Source organism: Eucyclogobius newberryi, unplaced genomic scaffold, assembly GCF_026437365.1.
Source record: "Eucyclogobius newberryi isolate DKJ021-1_F unplaced genomic scaffold, fEucNew1.0.hap1 SCAF_11, whole genome shotgun sequence".
NCBI lineage: Eukaryota > Metazoa > Chordata > Actinopteri > Gobiiformes > Gobiidae > Eucyclogobius > Eucyclogobius newberryi.
In genome coordinates this window covers 24,409,938-24,428,047 of record NW_027315735.1, presented here as the reverse complement: position 1 = coordinate 24,428,047, position 18,110 = coordinate 24,409,938, and the positions used below count along the sequence as shown (strand labels likewise).

At 41.1% G+C, this 18,110-nt stretch overlaps 1 protein-coding gene across 1 annotated transcript in view; it reads left to right on the top strand.

Annotated features, from left to right (window-relative positions):
- spock1 (SPARC (osteonectin), cwcv and kazal like domains proteoglycan 1) overlaps positions 1–15,203 on the top strand; it is a 107,841-nt gene extending 92,638 nt beyond the window's left edge. The window contains exons 9-13 of the mRNA XM_072439633.1: positions 8,348–8,467; positions 9,146–9,367; positions 10,413–10,475; positions 11,462–11,599; positions 13,980–15,203. Coding sequence (XP_072295734.1) covers positions 8,348–8,467; positions 9,146–9,367; positions 10,413–10,475; positions 11,462–11,599; positions 13,980–14,176 — 740 coding nt within the window. The 3' untranslated portion in view covers positions 14,177–15,203. The remainder of the gene's footprint in view (positions 1–8,347; positions 8,468–9,145; positions 9,368–10,412; positions 10,476–11,461; positions 11,600–13,979) is intronic.
- Positions 15,204–18,110: the final 2,907 nt, after the last annotated feature.

Genomic DNA, 18,110 nt, shown 5'->3' with positions numbered 1-18,110 from the left:
TTCAGCCCTGATAATAAGTGCAGTATTTCTGAAACCAGGTCCATTTTGGAAAGCATGACCCACTTATACATCGATTTGAATTCAATGTGAACAAGTAAACAGCTCAAGGACTGCCCCAGTGGCCTAGAAACCTCATAACACGCTCATTTAGTCCGTGTTCACTTAGCGGTACAAATCTGAGTATCTATCTCCATTTTCTCTCCTCTGTCGGCATATCTTTTGACAGTAAATAGTGACTCCATTACAGAATATTATCAGGACTAACCTTAACTCTATCCGCTGACACCTCTGTCAAAGGCAGATCGCCCGGGGCAAAATCAAACATGGCTGTGAGTCTTTTTAATGAATCTGACCTTGTGTCGGGCTCCCAGCTCCCGCGCCTGCATTTCCTGATCGTGCCGTTACCTTGTTAAGAGACTTCACCTCCGCCTCTGCTTCATCCTCCCCTCCATCTGTCCTTCATCCTGATTTGATCCGACGTTGCATCCTTCATGTCTCAAGGTGATCACCACCCACCTCTGCTCTGCATGGAGAGACAGCCACTCCTCGCCTTTTATATGACAAACTCACTTTATCATGTAGGAATGATAAAGGAGGGCCGCGGAGGGATTTGGGGCCTGCCAGCCTCTGATACAGATGCTAATATATGAGAGAGTCTAGACAACACTGTATAACATGACCTAAAATGGCCCGCTGGGAGTGTCACCTCGTGTAATTGGGAATAGTTGAGATCAGTCACTCCTAAATAGCAGCTGAAAATCACAGAGGATGTTTCAAGCTGGGACGCCAAAGAACAGGGACAATGTGTTTGTTGTTAATTAATGAGAATGGATCCATGGGCCCGGTTAGTTAGAGATTCAACTGACGGCTGCAGGATGAATTGCAATTGAAAAAAGTAAGTGAATGGTTACAATTTGCAAATTGCAAATGGTGCGGTTACAGTTTGTCTGCAAACACCTAAATATCCTGTCTGCCTGGGGCTTTATGAACGTCCCCTAATCCTGCAGTTTAGACCTGAAATGTGTGTGATTCTTTATGTTTATGTCAGTATTTATGTTCAGTTTTCAGTCAGTTCCCTTGATTGTTAATGTTCCTGTATTTGTCATGTAAAGTCAGAAATACTTCAATCAAAATGTCCGTCTTTGAACCAGAAGTGAAACGCACCTCTCACTTTGATGTTCAACCATGACAGTTCACTTGGTTCTCATCCTAAAAAGTCTCTGGTTATATACAATTGTTCCATTGCATTTGCTTTTTTTGTCACAAATAGCTGTTTTTACCTTATTTACTGTATGGGTGAAAGGCAGTTTAACAGACTAGAAAAAAATAAAGTTAAGTAATATTATTAATACATAACACCAGTATAGTGCTTTACTATACCCAAATGTACTTTACTTAAACAGAAGATACATTTATTTAAAGAGATGGGTTTTGCTGAATGCGCATGAATCTCTGATGAGTTCCAGAAGGTCGAGGGAGCAGTGGAGAAGGCGCCGTCTGCCCAGGTCTTGTGAGGTCTTTAAATGTATTTCCATTGCTCATGTTGGTTCAGAAAAAAATGTCTCTTCCATAAGAATCCTTGTGGTAATTTCTCTTTATTTATGTAGCCATATTATCAACTCCAATCTCAGACTGCAAGCGACCCAAAAGGAAGTTTGTTTAAAGCTCCCTGTTAAATATGTGGCAGGTGCAGTAGTAGTTCTCATCTGAAGTCAAGCGTGTGCCTTTTGTTGCCAGATTTGACAGACCTGAGCTTCACAAACAGAGACAGTTTGGAGTGAAGAGGAGGCAGATATTTTCCAGCGCAGATTCAGAGTCGTATACCAGACCCTCTGCTCTCGTCGAGATTTCTCTTTCCTCTGTGTTTTAGCAGCGTCAGCCTGTCTGTCCAGCCTCCTGATGAGAAAGTTGACTGTCTCCAGGAGAAGTGTCAGAAAGGTTGGATCTCACGAGTTCTGACAAACAGGCATGAGGTCTCAGGTCTCTGCTCCTGTCTGTAACCTATAGGTCTGTTTGGTTGATAAATAGACAGAAAGCATCTCCTATTTCATACAACAATAAGCCATGCTGTACACTTACTGATTGAGCCTAGGGCAATTTAGAATGTCTGCCTTTTTTAGTAAAACACTGTAGATTCTTATTCACCATTAGATGTTGCAATTCTTATCTTATTTTTACACTCTTGTGCAAAGCCAATCATCTAATCAGTTGCTTTTAAAACATGAATTGCGCAGCACGTCTAATACATGATAATGAGTTTATAGTTCTTCTATTATGTTTTGTAATTATACTTTGGTCATTCATTTATTTATTTATTAGGAGGCCCATTAGCTTCCACAAAGCTAATCTCCCCGGGATTCATTCATAATTGAAAGGAGGGATCAAATCAATAAAAAAAAAGCTGATTACAGAAATAATTGTCGACTGTTTTGATGATTGAACATTATCTGGACATGCCATCTCTAATGAAAAAAGACCACACCAGTATCAATTCAAATTTAGACTAGTAGAAGTACATAGTAGAAGAAGTAGAATTACATACATTTTATATATATGAACTTGTAAAACTTGTTCTTAATTTGCAATAATTATCTATCAAGAAGCCTATGACGAACAACATTTTAAGCTTTTTTTTCATCTTTAGCTGGATGAATTGTTTTTGTTTTAATTTTTTTTAGATTTCACAATGGAAATTTAAAAAAAAAAAACACATTTCTGACCAATTGGCTTTAGTTGTTAGTTCCAATCCTACTTGTTCGAACACAGAACATCCGATCAGATAAGAATATGAGAACAACAAGCCGTCCACCTGAGTGTGTGTTTCCTCTCTGACTTAATAAAAACATTGCAGGAGAGAGCGTGATCCCTGCGGGCTCGTCGTCTGTCACAGCTCTCCTCCGTGAATCCGCCTCTCGCCACAATATTGTAATCTGCCCCTGGTACAGCTTTTGATGTCAATAGACCGCGTGTCCGACATCTTTAATCTGCTCTGACCCCGGCGAGCCCCAAGTGAGACTGCAAACACAGACATGGCCGCGGGGCGTATGCGTGCCGTGTCCCTCTCTGTACGTGACAAGATAATAGATTTATGGCATCAAAATAATAAAACCATACAAACAGATGTATTTCAAAAGGGACGGCAGTTATAATGCACCGAAAGTCTACAAGGAACGAGGGAGACGGCGTGAAAAATGTGAAAACAATTCAAAGTGCGCTTGGAGTGGAGAGTGTTCAATGTAATTAAGCTGAAAGGAGAACTCAGAAGAGCACGGAGATCCAAGTCACAAAAGAAACAGGTACAGACGAGTGACATAACAAGCTGCTTCAGGAAATAAAAGAAATTAATAAAGAAATTGTAACGAAGCGCTGTGGCACAAAGAGTACACAAAATGGATTTTGGACAAGTAATTTCTCTAGTTATAAGTGCCAAAAGATTGTGTTAGATTATTGTGCATCATTGCTCTTTGCTATGCTATTTATTATTGATGAATTAATGTTGCTCAACCAACATATTTTTCTGATTTTGTGGTAAAAAAAATAGAGAAAAAAAATTGATAAATCACAATTTAATGATTATTCACGATTACTGAAGAACACAGAAATATCAGTGAAATCTTATAATAATAAATAAAGAGACAAAGCCCCTCTTCTAACTATGAAATATGAGGCGTGTATTGTGTATTAGTATGCTGAAAGTGCAAAGAGGCGAGACAGAGCAGGTAATAAATGGCACGAAGTTAAAGTCGTCTAATAAGGAGATGATGACTTCTTTCAGCCAAGCGTTGAAAAACCAGTCCTAAGTCTCCTGTTAGTTTCGAGTTATGTATTTCTCACCTTGTTTGATGGATCCGGTGACAGCTAAGTATGATGTAGGCGCTTTCTCCCACCAGCGTGCACTTTGTCAAAGGTGTCAGATTTACACGTACAGTAAACTTCAAATGAGTCAGAACTTACTTCACTTTTCACAAGCAACAGGGCAAAGTTTAAGGTGTTCATTCAAGATATTATTCAAATTTTTGAGTAACCTTCTAATTATGTGCACTGAAGGAAATGTATAACCGAATCTCATGTAATTCGATGTATAATACAGAACTAGCCACAAATGACTTGTTTGGAGGCTACAAAATTCACTCATAAAGCGACCTAACGGCTGCTTCTCCTACAGACAAAGTCATTTCTGGTCCGTTTTGTCGCCCTGCCCGATAGTGTTGCCTTTTGCTTCACAGTCTCTAACATGTCGAGCTCTTCAAGATGCCTCCAAGACAGGGGTGGGCAATTATTTTCCTCCGAGGGCCATATTCGAATCCAGGCAAGTAGCGGAGGGCCGGCCTGCCATCAGTGATGTGAAAGAAAAAAAAATCCCCAAAATTAAATATCAAATAAAATATCACTTTTCTGTCAAATATAGGCTATTGAATCTATTATTTAATTCATTTCACGTCATATGTATCAAGGATACAAGTGCAGACAGATTCCTGAGAAGAAAAAAGGAAAAAAAATAATAATAAAATCTTGTTGTTTTTTTTATATTTCTTGTACAAGCTTGGCGGGCCGGATTGAAAGGCCCTGTAGTTTGCCTACCCCTGCTCCAAGACCTTCTGAAAATGTTTGTCAATGATGTCCATAGAACGGTGGACTCGCTCTCTCCTGCAGCTTAAATGTCCCGATAGTTGATTTCTTACTTAGCTGCATTGTGACTTATCGAGAGTTAGAGCACTGGTAACGATCAGCCAGAAGAGAAGAGCTGTGGAGTGCTGGGCTGGAAATGACTTTACCGGTAAGAAAAGCAGTCGTTATGTCACCTCAAACGTTATGCACGGAGTGAATTGATGACCTACGCCATTAAAGGCAAATGGTTTAAAATTGTGGATTTATTTCATTTGCAGAAGTGTTAGATTTCTTAGTAAACACTCGACTCAGTCACTCAGGGGTCAATGCTGAGTTGCACCACTAGTGTTAATATTTATGACAGAATCAGAGTGCCACTGAATGTTAAAGGTGGAATGGACGATTTTTTTCAGCAAATTTTTTATCATATTTCCACGTGGCGTGGATAAATCATTTGTCCTGCCACGTATCAATCATAAAACGCACCTACCGCTCTTAAAGGTGCACTGCAGCATTCAACTTACTTAAAATTGATAACAGGTATTTTTGTTTAAAAACAAATGTTTTTTTTTTTTTTTTACTATGAGCGGGGTCACCATTCCTCAACTCTGACCTGTAACTAGGCCTAGTGGTGGCTCCATGGAGATTTAAAAGTCATGCTGTGGAACATTCAAGGCTTCATGTGCAGCACCTGCGCCAAAACATATGCTGCAATAGTGTGCAGACTTGAGTGTGGATCAATGCAGACTTCAGGCAAGTCATTTCCCCACAATGCATTTCACTGCACCCTGGAAGGGCCAGGGAACAGTTAAACTGATAATATTTTAAATAAATAAGTGACTGTCCACTTTTTGCACTGTAAAAACTTTAAGCCTGTTCTTATTTGTTTGTGGCCAATTCAACAAACTGAGCTGTGGCTTTGTGATGACTTCAACTGCGGTTGAACAAAACACTAACAACACTTTTACACTGCAGGTTTCTTTATCGCATTCCTCCCAACGCTCTGATATACACTCATGATATAATTGTTCCGATTCTCATGTTTACCTCTCCTTATGCACTTACACACTTCATGCTCTTTTAGAAAATGCACGCTTCAGTCAAGTGTGTAGTGTGTAGTGCGTGTATTGGGACAGGGCCATACAGTAGTGCACCTTTACGATAACATCTCATTGAAGAAGCGATATTTCAGCTCAAGTCTCATACTTGCCCTCTTCCTTTTTAAGGACTGCAGATGGAAATTAGCTTTCATAGTTATAATCTGGTATGAGCAGTTTTATGTGACTGTTGTCTTGTTAAATAAATACTAATATGAAATACTTATGCGGTTACATGTGATACTCTAATAAAATGCAATTATTTGAATCTGTGTTTCTGTGTAGGTCATAAAGGTTAGAAATATAATATCAATTATTTCTACATATTGTATTATACAGTAGCAGATGTAGATGTATATCAGCGCCCTCAGCAGAGGCTTGTCAGAGCACTGGACCAGCTGACGCTTTTGTCCTTGAGGCACATTATCAAAGTTGCAACAGAAACCGAACAGTGGAGGAACTGTCAATCAAATGCCGAGGGTTTAGAGGGAGACAAAGTGACTTGGATTGACAGATGTGGGATGGACGGAGGCTGAAGTGTGAGAAGTGCACAGTCTTTGTCAGGCTTTTGAGAATAGTGGAAAAGATTATGATACATTTATGGGTTAAGGATTTATTGAAATAAATTATGCCAAGTACAGGCCTTAAGTTCTCAGTTGTTGTATAAAACAGACATCTCAAGTGCAGAATGATTTATGAAGGTCATTAAAGTGCTTTTCTATGCACAGTGTTGAAGTCATTACACACAAAGTATGTCAAGTGGTCTCTATAGTAACAATACAAAGACAGAGAAAGACATTTCTCTCTAAATTAAAAAGCAAATACTTGATTAGGGGTTGTAGAATTGTGTAATATGAACAGTTGAAGACATACATTTAGTAGTGTTTTAGCAGTTACATGTCAATGTACAGTTGGTAATAACTTGAGACATACATTTAATTGCAAGTTTACAACTTTTGACCAGGTCACTCTGGAAAAAGGTTTTTACCTGCTTAAAATAAAGGTAAATAAATAGATTTAACTAAGTAAAGGGTTGCAACATTGCATTGAGTTGAGCCATGGTGTATTTTGGCTTGTTTATTTGTGACATGAAATATATTATAAAAAAATATAAATGACTGGGCAGTGGTAGGTCCTCCGCGAAGCAGCTTCATTTGCCTCATTCAAAGTGCCTACAATTTGCAGAATCTGCTAAATTAGAAATATACATATATTGTATTAATATATTTCTCAAAAACATCTGTATATGTTTCTCTTTAGACAATGTTCAGATTCTTATAAATAAAATTCCTATTGACAATGTTGAGGAAATCAAATATCTTGTTGTTGTCTTGGTGTTTTAAAATTTGAAGCACATATAAAAATATATGCATACCATAATAATCTATGTGAGACTGACCAGATGATTAGGACCAAATTGAATCGCTTCCGTTTCATGAGACTTGGTCTGTTCAGTAATGCTGCCAAATTGTACTTCAATGCAATGATCCTCTCCCATTGCACACACTGCATCACTGCAGTCGGCCATGAAGAGTGCAGCCTCTGTACAAAGAGGCTTTCAAGCGCTGGACAAAAAGCCCATAGATATCACTATTAACAAAAAAGCACATTTATTAAGTATTTTTAAGTCATTTGAATTATTTGCTCTTTCTTAATACCGGTATACATTTTAAATGTGTAAACAATCTTGATATTAAATCAAACCTGTTAACACTAAAGCCTTCTTGAATATATATTTTAGTAAATATGTTATACTGTGCTGCACGGGGGGGGTGATGTAATGTCTTTAATACAACTTTAAAGTTACTATTTCTAATGTTCATGTTGCGTTACTCTTAGTTTATTATGAGGGCCCCCCGCAGTCCCTAAATGTCCCTGCTCCACCCCTGCTCCTGTGTCAGCCGGAGCCCTTCTCCTGCTCTTGAATATGAGACCAATTTTCATCATCTATAGAACATTCTGCTCCTTGGGGTTTGTAGAATACGTATGAGGATCAAAACTGTTCCCAGCTGTGCCCCTGATCTGAATGTTTAAACTGTGGCTTGTGTAGTGGCCCCTGCACATGACACAGAGGCGACTCTTGAGTCCTTGAGTTAGTTTTGAATTGATAAAGAACTAAAGACAGACTATGCCTACTGTAGGCTCCTTGTTTAATTGCAGCTGCTACAAAAATGGCCTTGTATATCATTCAGTCCAATTAGGAGCGTGTTCTGTACTCACGTTGTTCTTGTTCTCACGTTAATGTGTTGTCATTTCACAGGAGCTCACAAGGTGCTGGCTTATTTCGTTTAATTTAAGCTGAAGCTGGATGTGAAGTTTATGTGTCAAGCCGTCAAACCGCTGCTGTCACACGCATGGACCAGTGTGTGAAGTTTGGGTTTTGTCCCCACATTGTAGTCAGGTCCACGGGTTCCACGCACACTTACATATTATATATATGAGTGCGTTCGCGCCCTTTTTTAGGAGTAAGCTTTATAGTTGCATTGATAAACTCACAGTGATTGTATTTATATGGCTTTAATGTATTTTTGTTGCACCTTGCTTGACAACGATGCATTGTTTTCGACACTAAACTGCAATAATCAGTTAAGCCTTGCGATGACGGTTGTATCCATAATGTATTTTCTCGTTATCTTGTGTAGCTTGCACAGATACAGAGCTTCACAGTCTGGCGGCGCGACTGAAGGACTGGTTTGGGGTTCTGCACCTGGACGCCAACAGGGACCTCAAATCCTCCGACAACGTGGACTCTGCACCAGGACGTGAGTTTACCCTTTCCCTGAACTCTTTGTATAGATCTATAATTTCAGAAATATTACTCTTGTTTAATCATCCTGTTTTTGTCTTTTTAAGTGTAAGACATGTTGTAAGGTTCTTGTTGGGGTTTTTTGTTCAACAGAATTGTACTGCAGGAAACGTAAAGCACATTTTAGCATTAGCGTGAGTGAGCGAGGGAAAGAGAGGAGAGAGAGAAGCGAGGGGGCACTTTAGGTCTGGCACTGATGTTGACAAGGACCCTGCTCTCTTCAGTGTAGTGTCAACACGCATCGATGCTCTGTCTCTGTGCCCAAAAATGCACTCACAATAGATAAACATCACAGGTCCAAAATGGTCACAGCGTAAACGACTTTATCATAACCTCCTGCTGAACTCAGTAAGATCGAGAGAAAAAACCTCTAAATCACATCAATGACTGTGAGACTATTTCAACAATCAATCATATGAGAGTTTGTTTTAATGGCCCAGAGACATACTTTAAAATATTATCTTGTTTTTTTTTATAAAAGACATCAATTTGCCCTTCATTACGATATATTCTGCTGCGATCTGAGCACCAAAGATATGCTATTCAACAAATCTCTTTGTTTGTTTCTGTCTGTCTCTCTGAGGTAAAATGTTTCTTGAAGAGTTTTCCCACCGTTCTTTTGTGTCTGCTTCAGATTTTGACACGAGCATCCTGCCCATCTGTAAGGATTCTCTCGGCTGGATGTTCAACAAACTAGACATGAACTTTGACCTCCTGCTGGACCAATCAGAGCTGAGTGCCATCTACCTGGACAAGTACGAGCTGTGCATGAAGCCACTCTTCAACTCCTGCGACTCTTTCAAGGATGGAAAACTGTCCAACAACGAGTGGTGCTTCTGTTTTCAGAAACCTGAAGGTGACGGTCTGTGGCTCTTCATGCAGTCCACGACACGCGTCTATTTCTGATCTAGTTTGATTAGTTTATTCAGGAACACACGCTATAATTTACTAATATATACCAATATATATCTACAGAAGCGAAACATATTCATTCAGTTTTTCAGCTTGTTTAATGGGGACCAGACCATCATTGAGTTCTTAATGAAAAAGACACATTCATTCCAAGTACTTGTTGTTCTTGTTGTTGTTGTTGTTGTGAATAATAATAATAGCACTTGTGTAGCCCTTTTCAAGACACCCAAAGGCGTATTAAAAACGTAATACTATACACTTGCACCTCTCTTTGATGCAATGTCCTGCAATATTATCTTATTTCATCAGAATAATTCTATTTAATTTGCAAACATGTAACTTATACTAACTTAAACACCAGGGCATCTGTCTGCGGCGCCATCTTGATACTTGACTGTGATTTTGGTGTTGGTAAAGACCAGGTTCACAGTTGGTGAATGAGCAGGAGTGGTCCAAGGTACAAAAGGTTTCAACGTTAGTCATTTGGACAATATTTGGGAAATTAAGACATTTTTGGCTGCCATCCAGATGTCTTTATTCATCTGAAGGTACTGGTCTGAGGAGTTAGTTTATACTGCCCTATAGGGGGAGCAAGGTGAGATCAAAACTAGCAATTAAACAAAACCAGGGCAAGTAAACATGTCTCAGGTTGTTTCAGGCTAAATTACTATTAAATTCTGGCTCCTCAGACCAATACCTTCAGGTTGATAATGACTTCGACTGTCTAATGTATTTTAAACTGCACCTTGCCAGACACCACAAATGTTTCACCTCCTCCATTAGTCCGTCTGGTTCAGATTGCACTGCTCTAATGTCAGTGTTAATGGCCCCGCACCAGTAAAGTCAACATTTTAAGGAAATTATTGAAGCGAGGCATCGATTCAGAGCAAGGTGTAAGGGATATGCAGCTCATTATTAAGAATCAATACAATGTTACTTGGGGTGAGAAGTTAAGACGAACTGTTAATTGTGTTTTGTTCTCTCCTTAGGCCTGCCCTGCCAAACAGAGAAGAGCAAGATTCAAAATCAGAGTCGAAAGAAGAGCCTCATAGGTCAGCAACCCACTTAACATTTAAAGAACTTGGTGTTGTTGCAGTAAATAAACTGCAAAGGTAAACACAAGAAAACACACTGACATTCTGTCCCCGGTGTCACGAGTCCCCATCGGGCGCATCCTTCTAAAACGGCTTGAAAAATGAGCTCGGCGTGGGTCAGATGAAGGTAGCGCTACGTAGCCGCGTGCTAGCGTTTGTGTTTGATATTGAAAGTGACTGCTTCCCTTTAAGCAGAAGGTATCGTTGTCGTCCGGCAACCTTCAAAGCCGTAACTGATTGTCGAAGTCCCTCGGTGAATACACAATAACCCCCACAACCTCAGGACAAGCTTTTTCAGTGTGATATCATCCGCTCCTCCCTATCAGAGCATCCACTGACCTTTCCCTTGCGCTCATCCTTCTTGTTTACCACGGGCCTGTAACATGTCCTGCTGTCCTTTCATCTCAAGCTAACAGCAGGACAATGATAATAAGACATGTGGGATGAATGTTATTATGTTAAATACAGTAGATGGACTGTTTTCTTGTAGAAGGAGAGATTTAATTTCATTATTTAGAGCTGCACGGGTGGGGGTTCCGCTACCTGTTTGTCTCCATATGTTAAACACAAATCTATAATATGGACTGCAAATGACACTCCCTGGCTCTTTCTTTTAATGTTTGCAAAAGAAAAAGAAAAAAATGTGATGATGTATTGTCACAAGAGAGCTGCAGTGGGAGCTCTATCGCCAGAGTTACTTAGTTTGGCTTCAAGCAAGTTTGATTAGTGGCCGCTCTTTTCTTTTTTGTGACATCAAACTGTCCGTGTTCAGCTGACAGCGCTCCTACAGCCTTCACAAAGGTCAGATTTTGAAGGGATGTTTTAAATGTTCAAATACAGTTCCTTAGTAAGCTATTTGTAATGACTACACTACTACTACTACAGTCACTACTACTACTGCAGCTACTACATCCTTTACTCCTCTGCTGTACTTTCTTCTTCAGGTGCTTACATTCCGCACTGCACTGAGGAGGGTTACTTCAAGCCGACCCAGTGTCACAGCAGCACCGGCCAGTGTTGGTGTGTGGACAAGTACGGTAACGAGATCGCAGGCTCCAGAAAACAAGGAAACCCCAACTGCGGTGAGCCCCGTGTCATCGCTCACATCAGACTAACAAGTTTGCTTTGCTGCATTTGCCCTCATTGGCTCCAGTTTGTCCATCTGTCTTTCAAAGTTAGACCCTGGGGGACCGCTGCATGTCTCCCTCCTCCTTCCTTTGCAGTACAATTCTCCAGTCTCATTGCTTTTCCTCTTATCCTCAGTCTGTAACTTTTCCCGTCAAATACTAGTCAGAAAATCTACTGTTGGAATAATATGCCAAAAATAGATCCGTTTTTGTTTTTTTTGCAGTTCTTTCGGAAAATATGTTTGCCAACGTAAACAAAAGACACATAACGCTATTGTGCGCTGGTTTCATTTTTACTGTTACATAAGAGCTGTTCAACCGTCAACAGTGGTGTTATTTTCCACCAAGGTGGTTCTGGCACTGGTTTTGGGCTGGTGCCCCTTTCTGAACCAGTCCCAGAACCAGCACCTTGGTGGAAAAAGGGGTTCTTACACCACATCAAAACTCAATCTAAACCCAAAGCTAAATCTGAACTAGACCTGGACCGAACCAAGTCTACATCAGGATTACACTAGGCTCAAACCAGGACCAAACTATGCAGCAGCCATTGTGTAGTATCCGTGTGCTTTTATTACAAATTTAGAAAAACCTAAATAACCTAACTTAAATATTAAACAACATTTTGATTTGATACAAGCCAAACATCAAATGTGTTGTGACATCCACTAGTTCTGTAGGAAAAACAGAACTAGTGCATATTCATCTCTTATGCTTTTACAATGTATCCGTAAGAATTTAAAAGTGTTAAAGATTCTCATTATGCTCACAGTTTTTTCCATACAAATCTGACATAATTCTCGTATACTCTCTGTGGAAGTGTAGGACTTTGTGCTTTTTACCAGCTCAACCAGCTCACTTCATACATCCTCATTCTGTCTGCGTTCATGAGCATCAGTGATCATTTAAGACTGTGATAAGACATAAGGCAGTCTTTGGATTTAGTCTGACTGATTTAGCCTCACTCGTACATCTGATTCCATCTGTGCATTCAGCTCAGGGAGGCCCGATAAGCGGCAGCATCTCACAAGTCAAGTACAGCCATTTGTCACGGCTGCCAGCGTTGAGCAATGTCAAAAGAGCTTTTCATCAGTGAGAGAAGCAGTAGAGCTGCACCTAATGTCTACCACAGGCTGTTTGGTTTGGTCCTGGAAGGTACAATTAGCTGAAATATATGTGTGATTATGTGGGTATTCATGTTGGTGCAGCCTGGCTATAATCAGCATGTCTGCAGGATGTCGTTTGTTAATTATTGTTCTTTTTCCAACAATGAAATCCCACTCATCGATTGGCAGTAAAGTGCTATATTGGCTTTTCGGCAGTCCCTTGAAAATGTTGTCTCGCGTAATCTGTGCCGTTTGAGGTTTACAACCATTTCCAGACAAAATGGGACATTATTTGAACTATAAATAAAAGCAGAATAAGTAGTTTGTGAATGTAATTTATAATAGACATTAGTCTAAAGGGTTTGTTTACTCCCATGCAATTGCTATAGAGAAACTTTGGATTTCTCTTGTATTTATTCACAATTTTAGTCGATGAAACTTTAATAAAGCCATTCATCTTGCTTGATTGTAGCGTCCCAAAGTTTTTGGAATTTGGATTGCATTGATTGAGTTTATGCAATATGGACAAACTTTTAAACATTTGTCAAAAATAAAGCACTTTGCCGTGAAACAATTGGCTTGGGATTTCATTGTTGGAAAAAGGGCAATAATTATCCAGAAAGAATCCTGCAGACATGCTGATTACCGAACCAAAGCACTCACATGAATACTACCCACTGTGGCCAGAGCCAGTAATTGCAGCTTCCAATATTGATGAGGCGTCTCTCCAGCGCCTCGCACACAAACAGGGCAGGCTTTTGTCTGTGGTCGGACTCACTGCCTCGTACAGCTCAGAGCAGCCGTCTGGAGGTTCCTTTTACACTTCTGCATCGAGCAAAAAGGGCACAAACACAAGGTCACACTGCCTCTATATCTATATAGAACTGTAAACAGATTTTAACCACATTTTAAAACAGCATTTCAGATTAGGATTTGAAGAATGGAGATCAAGCAATAAAACTGAATATTTGTTTGGGAGAGTTGGGTAAATTGGTCATTATCATTCATATCGTTCGCTCTTGGAAATAATCCGTTGAAGTTCTGTGTTTGTTGGTTGAATTTTCAGACAAATCTTTTAAGAAGCCTCAAAATAAATTGTCTTTGTTAAAGACAGGGAACACAAATAAATCAGATAAATGAGTTTTCATGTGTGTTTGTTTAGTCAGAGAAGCACCATCTTACCATCTTGCATCTCATTATTAATAGTAGTAAACAAACATTCGTCCCCGCAGATGAGGACCAGGAGACGTCGGGGGACTTTGGCAGTGGCGGCGCCGTCATTCTCTTGGACGACCAGGAGGAGACGCCCTCACCGAGCGGCCGCGGTCGGCAGAAGAAGAGACGGGGCCGGATCCACCCCCGCGGCGCCGTGGAGGACGACGAGGACGGGGACGACGACAAGGAGGAGGAGAACGGGTACATTTGGTAGCTCTGCTCGACGCCGTCAGCCGACCAGGAATCTCCCAAACGCAGCACAGATCTGAAGCCATTCCAGTGTGTCCTCCCATTGCCTTTGGCCCCTTCTCCCCATCTCCGACATCGCCAATCGTTCAAGCTTCTTTTAATCCCTTGACGTTCGCAAACTCGACAAAAAAAAAGTAATAGTTGTCATGAACAGTGCTGGAAATCCAAGCTGTCCACTGTCAGTGATCTCAAATCTGCAGCGCCCTCAAAGACCGGACTCGCCCTCCTCTTCTTCTTCTTAGCTCACGTATCGGATGTAAATATGTTCCTCCAGAAAAGGCCGATCGCGGACTCGAACCTGACCCGATCGCCGACCCCCCTCCCGCCCGCCCCCCCACCACCACCACCACCCCTCAGACTTTCTCCCATCTGTATGTTTTGCAATATCTCTGCCACATCCGTCGCATCGTGGAGGATTGTAAATTATTTCTTTGCTGATCGTGAATGTCCCGGAAAATGTCCAGGAAGCAATGAGATTAAAGATGTGATGTCGTTGTTGTTGCATGTTTCTCATCGTGTATCTGTGAAAAGAGAGATCTACCTGGCCAGGTCTAGCTCTATGCATCTCCAACAGAACGTGATGCCCAAGTGGCTGCTACAATACTTCGTCGCTATGTTGATGCTGTCTAGTGTCTTTTTTCAGTTCTCCCCAATCTCAGGAGGTAGAAAGAGAGCAGAGTGACGTGTATAGTTGACTAGAAATGAACTGTGTCGCCTCCAGTCCTGTCGGTGCGGGGTCCACGCCAGCGTTTCTTTTACCCAGTGGTCAGTGGAGCTTGCCTGTGTTTCGGACACTAGCGCGAGGGGCTTCTCCTGCGCTGGGAAAGATGCATTTCGAGTCTGGGAGCAGCGAAGACACGGTTCTGCCTCCCAACGTTGGATATGTTTAGTAATTTCAGAATATTCACCATGTCAACAAGTGAACTTTTATTTGTAATTTGTTTGAGATCTTAATTAAAGTGGCACTCGGGGTGTCTTTTGAACCTTATAAATCCGTGTCTAGTGTCGTGCATGTTTGGTTTTATTCCAGGCAATTACTTTCATTCATAAATAATACACTTTGCCTTCATAATTTAAACGTTTCTCAAAAGTCTGTAGTGAGACAGCCGTATTAGACAAAATCTAAACCAAAATGAATGCATGTCAGGCCACACAACTCGAGCCTTTTCACCAGATTTTGATATCATGGCACGTCTGGGCTTTCATCCCGTCAGGAAAATAAAAATGCGCCGCCATCACTGACCCGTCTGCAAATTCCGCCGCACATTTATAGTTTTTATAGCCCTGGTTCATTCCTCCCCGCCGCATCTATTTCAGAGAGGTAGCACATTCAAAGCCCGTCTATCCGCTTTGACCTTTTCCGACCTTGAGAAAAAGCGTTTGGACAGCGACATAAATGGAAGCGGCAGAAAACACTCGTGCTGCGTGAATCAGAGCCGCCCGGGGCCCCATTGAAACGCACATAAAAGCTTAATGAGTGATTTCACAATACCACAAGTTAATGGGATAGTTGACCCTCTACCAGCGCTTGGATCGTCCACTCAGCGATCCTTTGAAAAAAAAAAAAAACACATACACATTTCACATACAATCGCGGGCAAAAAGGACAACCGGATCTTTTGTCTTCGAACTGGCCACTCAGCAGTTCATCGCCTCCGCACACTGACAGATATAGAAGACAATAGACTTAAATTATACTATGGGCTGCTGCAGATGCTCCCCCTTTCCTTTTACCTTTGGCCAGAGCAGCAAACCCAACCCACTGGTCCTCCGGCTCGTTGCAAATTGTTTATTTTGTGTTGTTTAGCGTCATATCTTTGCATTTGTCATGGCGTTTTCCATCTCCTTTGTTTGACAGAAGGCGCAGCTTGTGTTTTTGCCTCAGAGACCAAACTTCTTATGTTTCACTGCGCTATAATTTGGGTGTCTTTGTTATTACCCACAGATGGGGTTCTTGTTAACGGCATCCATCTACCGGGACAGCAGCGATGGGCTGCATATGGGGCTCACGGGTGTTTCTCAGTCATTTTAGAAGGGCACAAAGGGGAGCCATATTTGACTATTTACAAGAGCTGGCACTGTATTCAGATGCTTGAAATTCATACTTTTTGTTGTTTTTGCTGTTTTTCGAGACCTCTTATGTCTTCACAAAGAACAAAGTGAAGTATTTTAATGGCGCTTGAAATCTATTTGCTAAAAGACGAGGCCAAATATAACTTCAACGCATCTTCGCAAATAAATGTTTCAGAAGTAAATATTTTATCTACACCCCTGCGCCGCAAACATTGCAGGCATCGCATTTCAGAGCGCTTTAGTAAATACAAAATGGTACAATAGTGAGCAGGAATAGTAATGAGCAGATGATGACATGGTTTATGATGCTCAGGGACAGATCAGGCCAGTGTTTTAAGAAAGTCATTACTATTTCGAGGTTTAAGCTAATTCACCGAACTCAAAATTGGGAGCAATATTTGTGGATATGTGGTTTTAATGCACTTTCCACAAGAAGGTCCTGATCAATCAATCTAAAGTCTCCAAACTCCTGCACCGTTGTGATCAAACACAATGGCAGAAATTCACAACCAAAGAAATGGACTCAAACAAAGGCATGTTTTTATTTATTTTTATTTTTAATGCACTAAAAATGTGTAAAAACCATTGTTCTTAGTGTGAGCGGGCTTGCATCTCCACAAACCTGACTCTTACTTGGCCTAGAACAGCCTCCTGCTAGTTGCCATGGATATGTTGTTCCTTAAACTATAATATGACAGATTATGGCATAAGACTAATCGATCTTCATTAACGTAGATATAGAATGTTCAGAAGTATATTTTTAACACTTTGTTTCCATGGAATTAAGTTACATATTGTGCCTTAGTACTTTGATGCATGTTCTTCTTTATTGTGCCCATCCATTAATACTTTTCTCAGTTCATAACCTTGTTTCTTTTTTTATTCTATGCTACTATAGAGATTTAAACCTCTTAGCGTTCATATTTATTTGCTTTATCCATTGTTACATTTACCACATACAGTAAGTAGCCTTGTGCAGATGAAAGCTGCATTAAAGCTCCTGATAAACTATAATAACTACAAGCAAACAGGAATGAAAAGCTTGAAAACAAGTGAATCAGCACATCCGCCCTTAAAAAACTCTGTGTGACGCAGCCTTTTTAATAATTAAATAAAAACTGCAAACCGCTTAGACCTAGAAGAAGCAGAAGTAGAAGTTGGAAAGCTCCTCAGACTTGAAGAGCTGTGGGTTATTTCGTGCCAATTTACCACAACAACCTCAGGGGGGCGTGCAATTAACTCTAACGATCAGAAAAGAGCCTCCTACGGGCGCGGGCGAGGGCCTGAGGGCCACAAATGGGGGGGATCACCGGTCTCGGGCTCTTAGTAATTGGCTGACACATTGTAATAAGACGGGATCATCCCACGGCCCAACACTTTGTTCCCCTCGCTCAATCACGCTCGGCTGCTGTTGACACCCATCCAGCCCACCCACCTCATCCAGCCCACCCACCTCACCTCCGCAGTGATCTCGCGGGATCTACCGCACCGACACCCCTCTTCTTCCAAATCCGCTCGTCTCAAGGGGGCTCACGGGCTTGTAAATGGACTCCCCTCGGCGGGCTCCGCAGCGATAGGGCTAAATTGGTAGTTGTAGTTCTCTCTTGTGAAATAAATTAAACAGGAAACAGACCACGAGCCCAAGCAGCAGCTGCGCTAAAGCCTTTCTGATAAATTAAATTGAAACTTTCACCGGAGCAGTCAGCCGAGACCCGGGCGACATTAGGCGAAGTGTCACCACCACCGGCAGAGGCAATGCATCTACCTGTTTACGCGTAATGTGGTTTCTCTCTTTTCTCACAGTGCATGCGCTGATGTGCTGCACG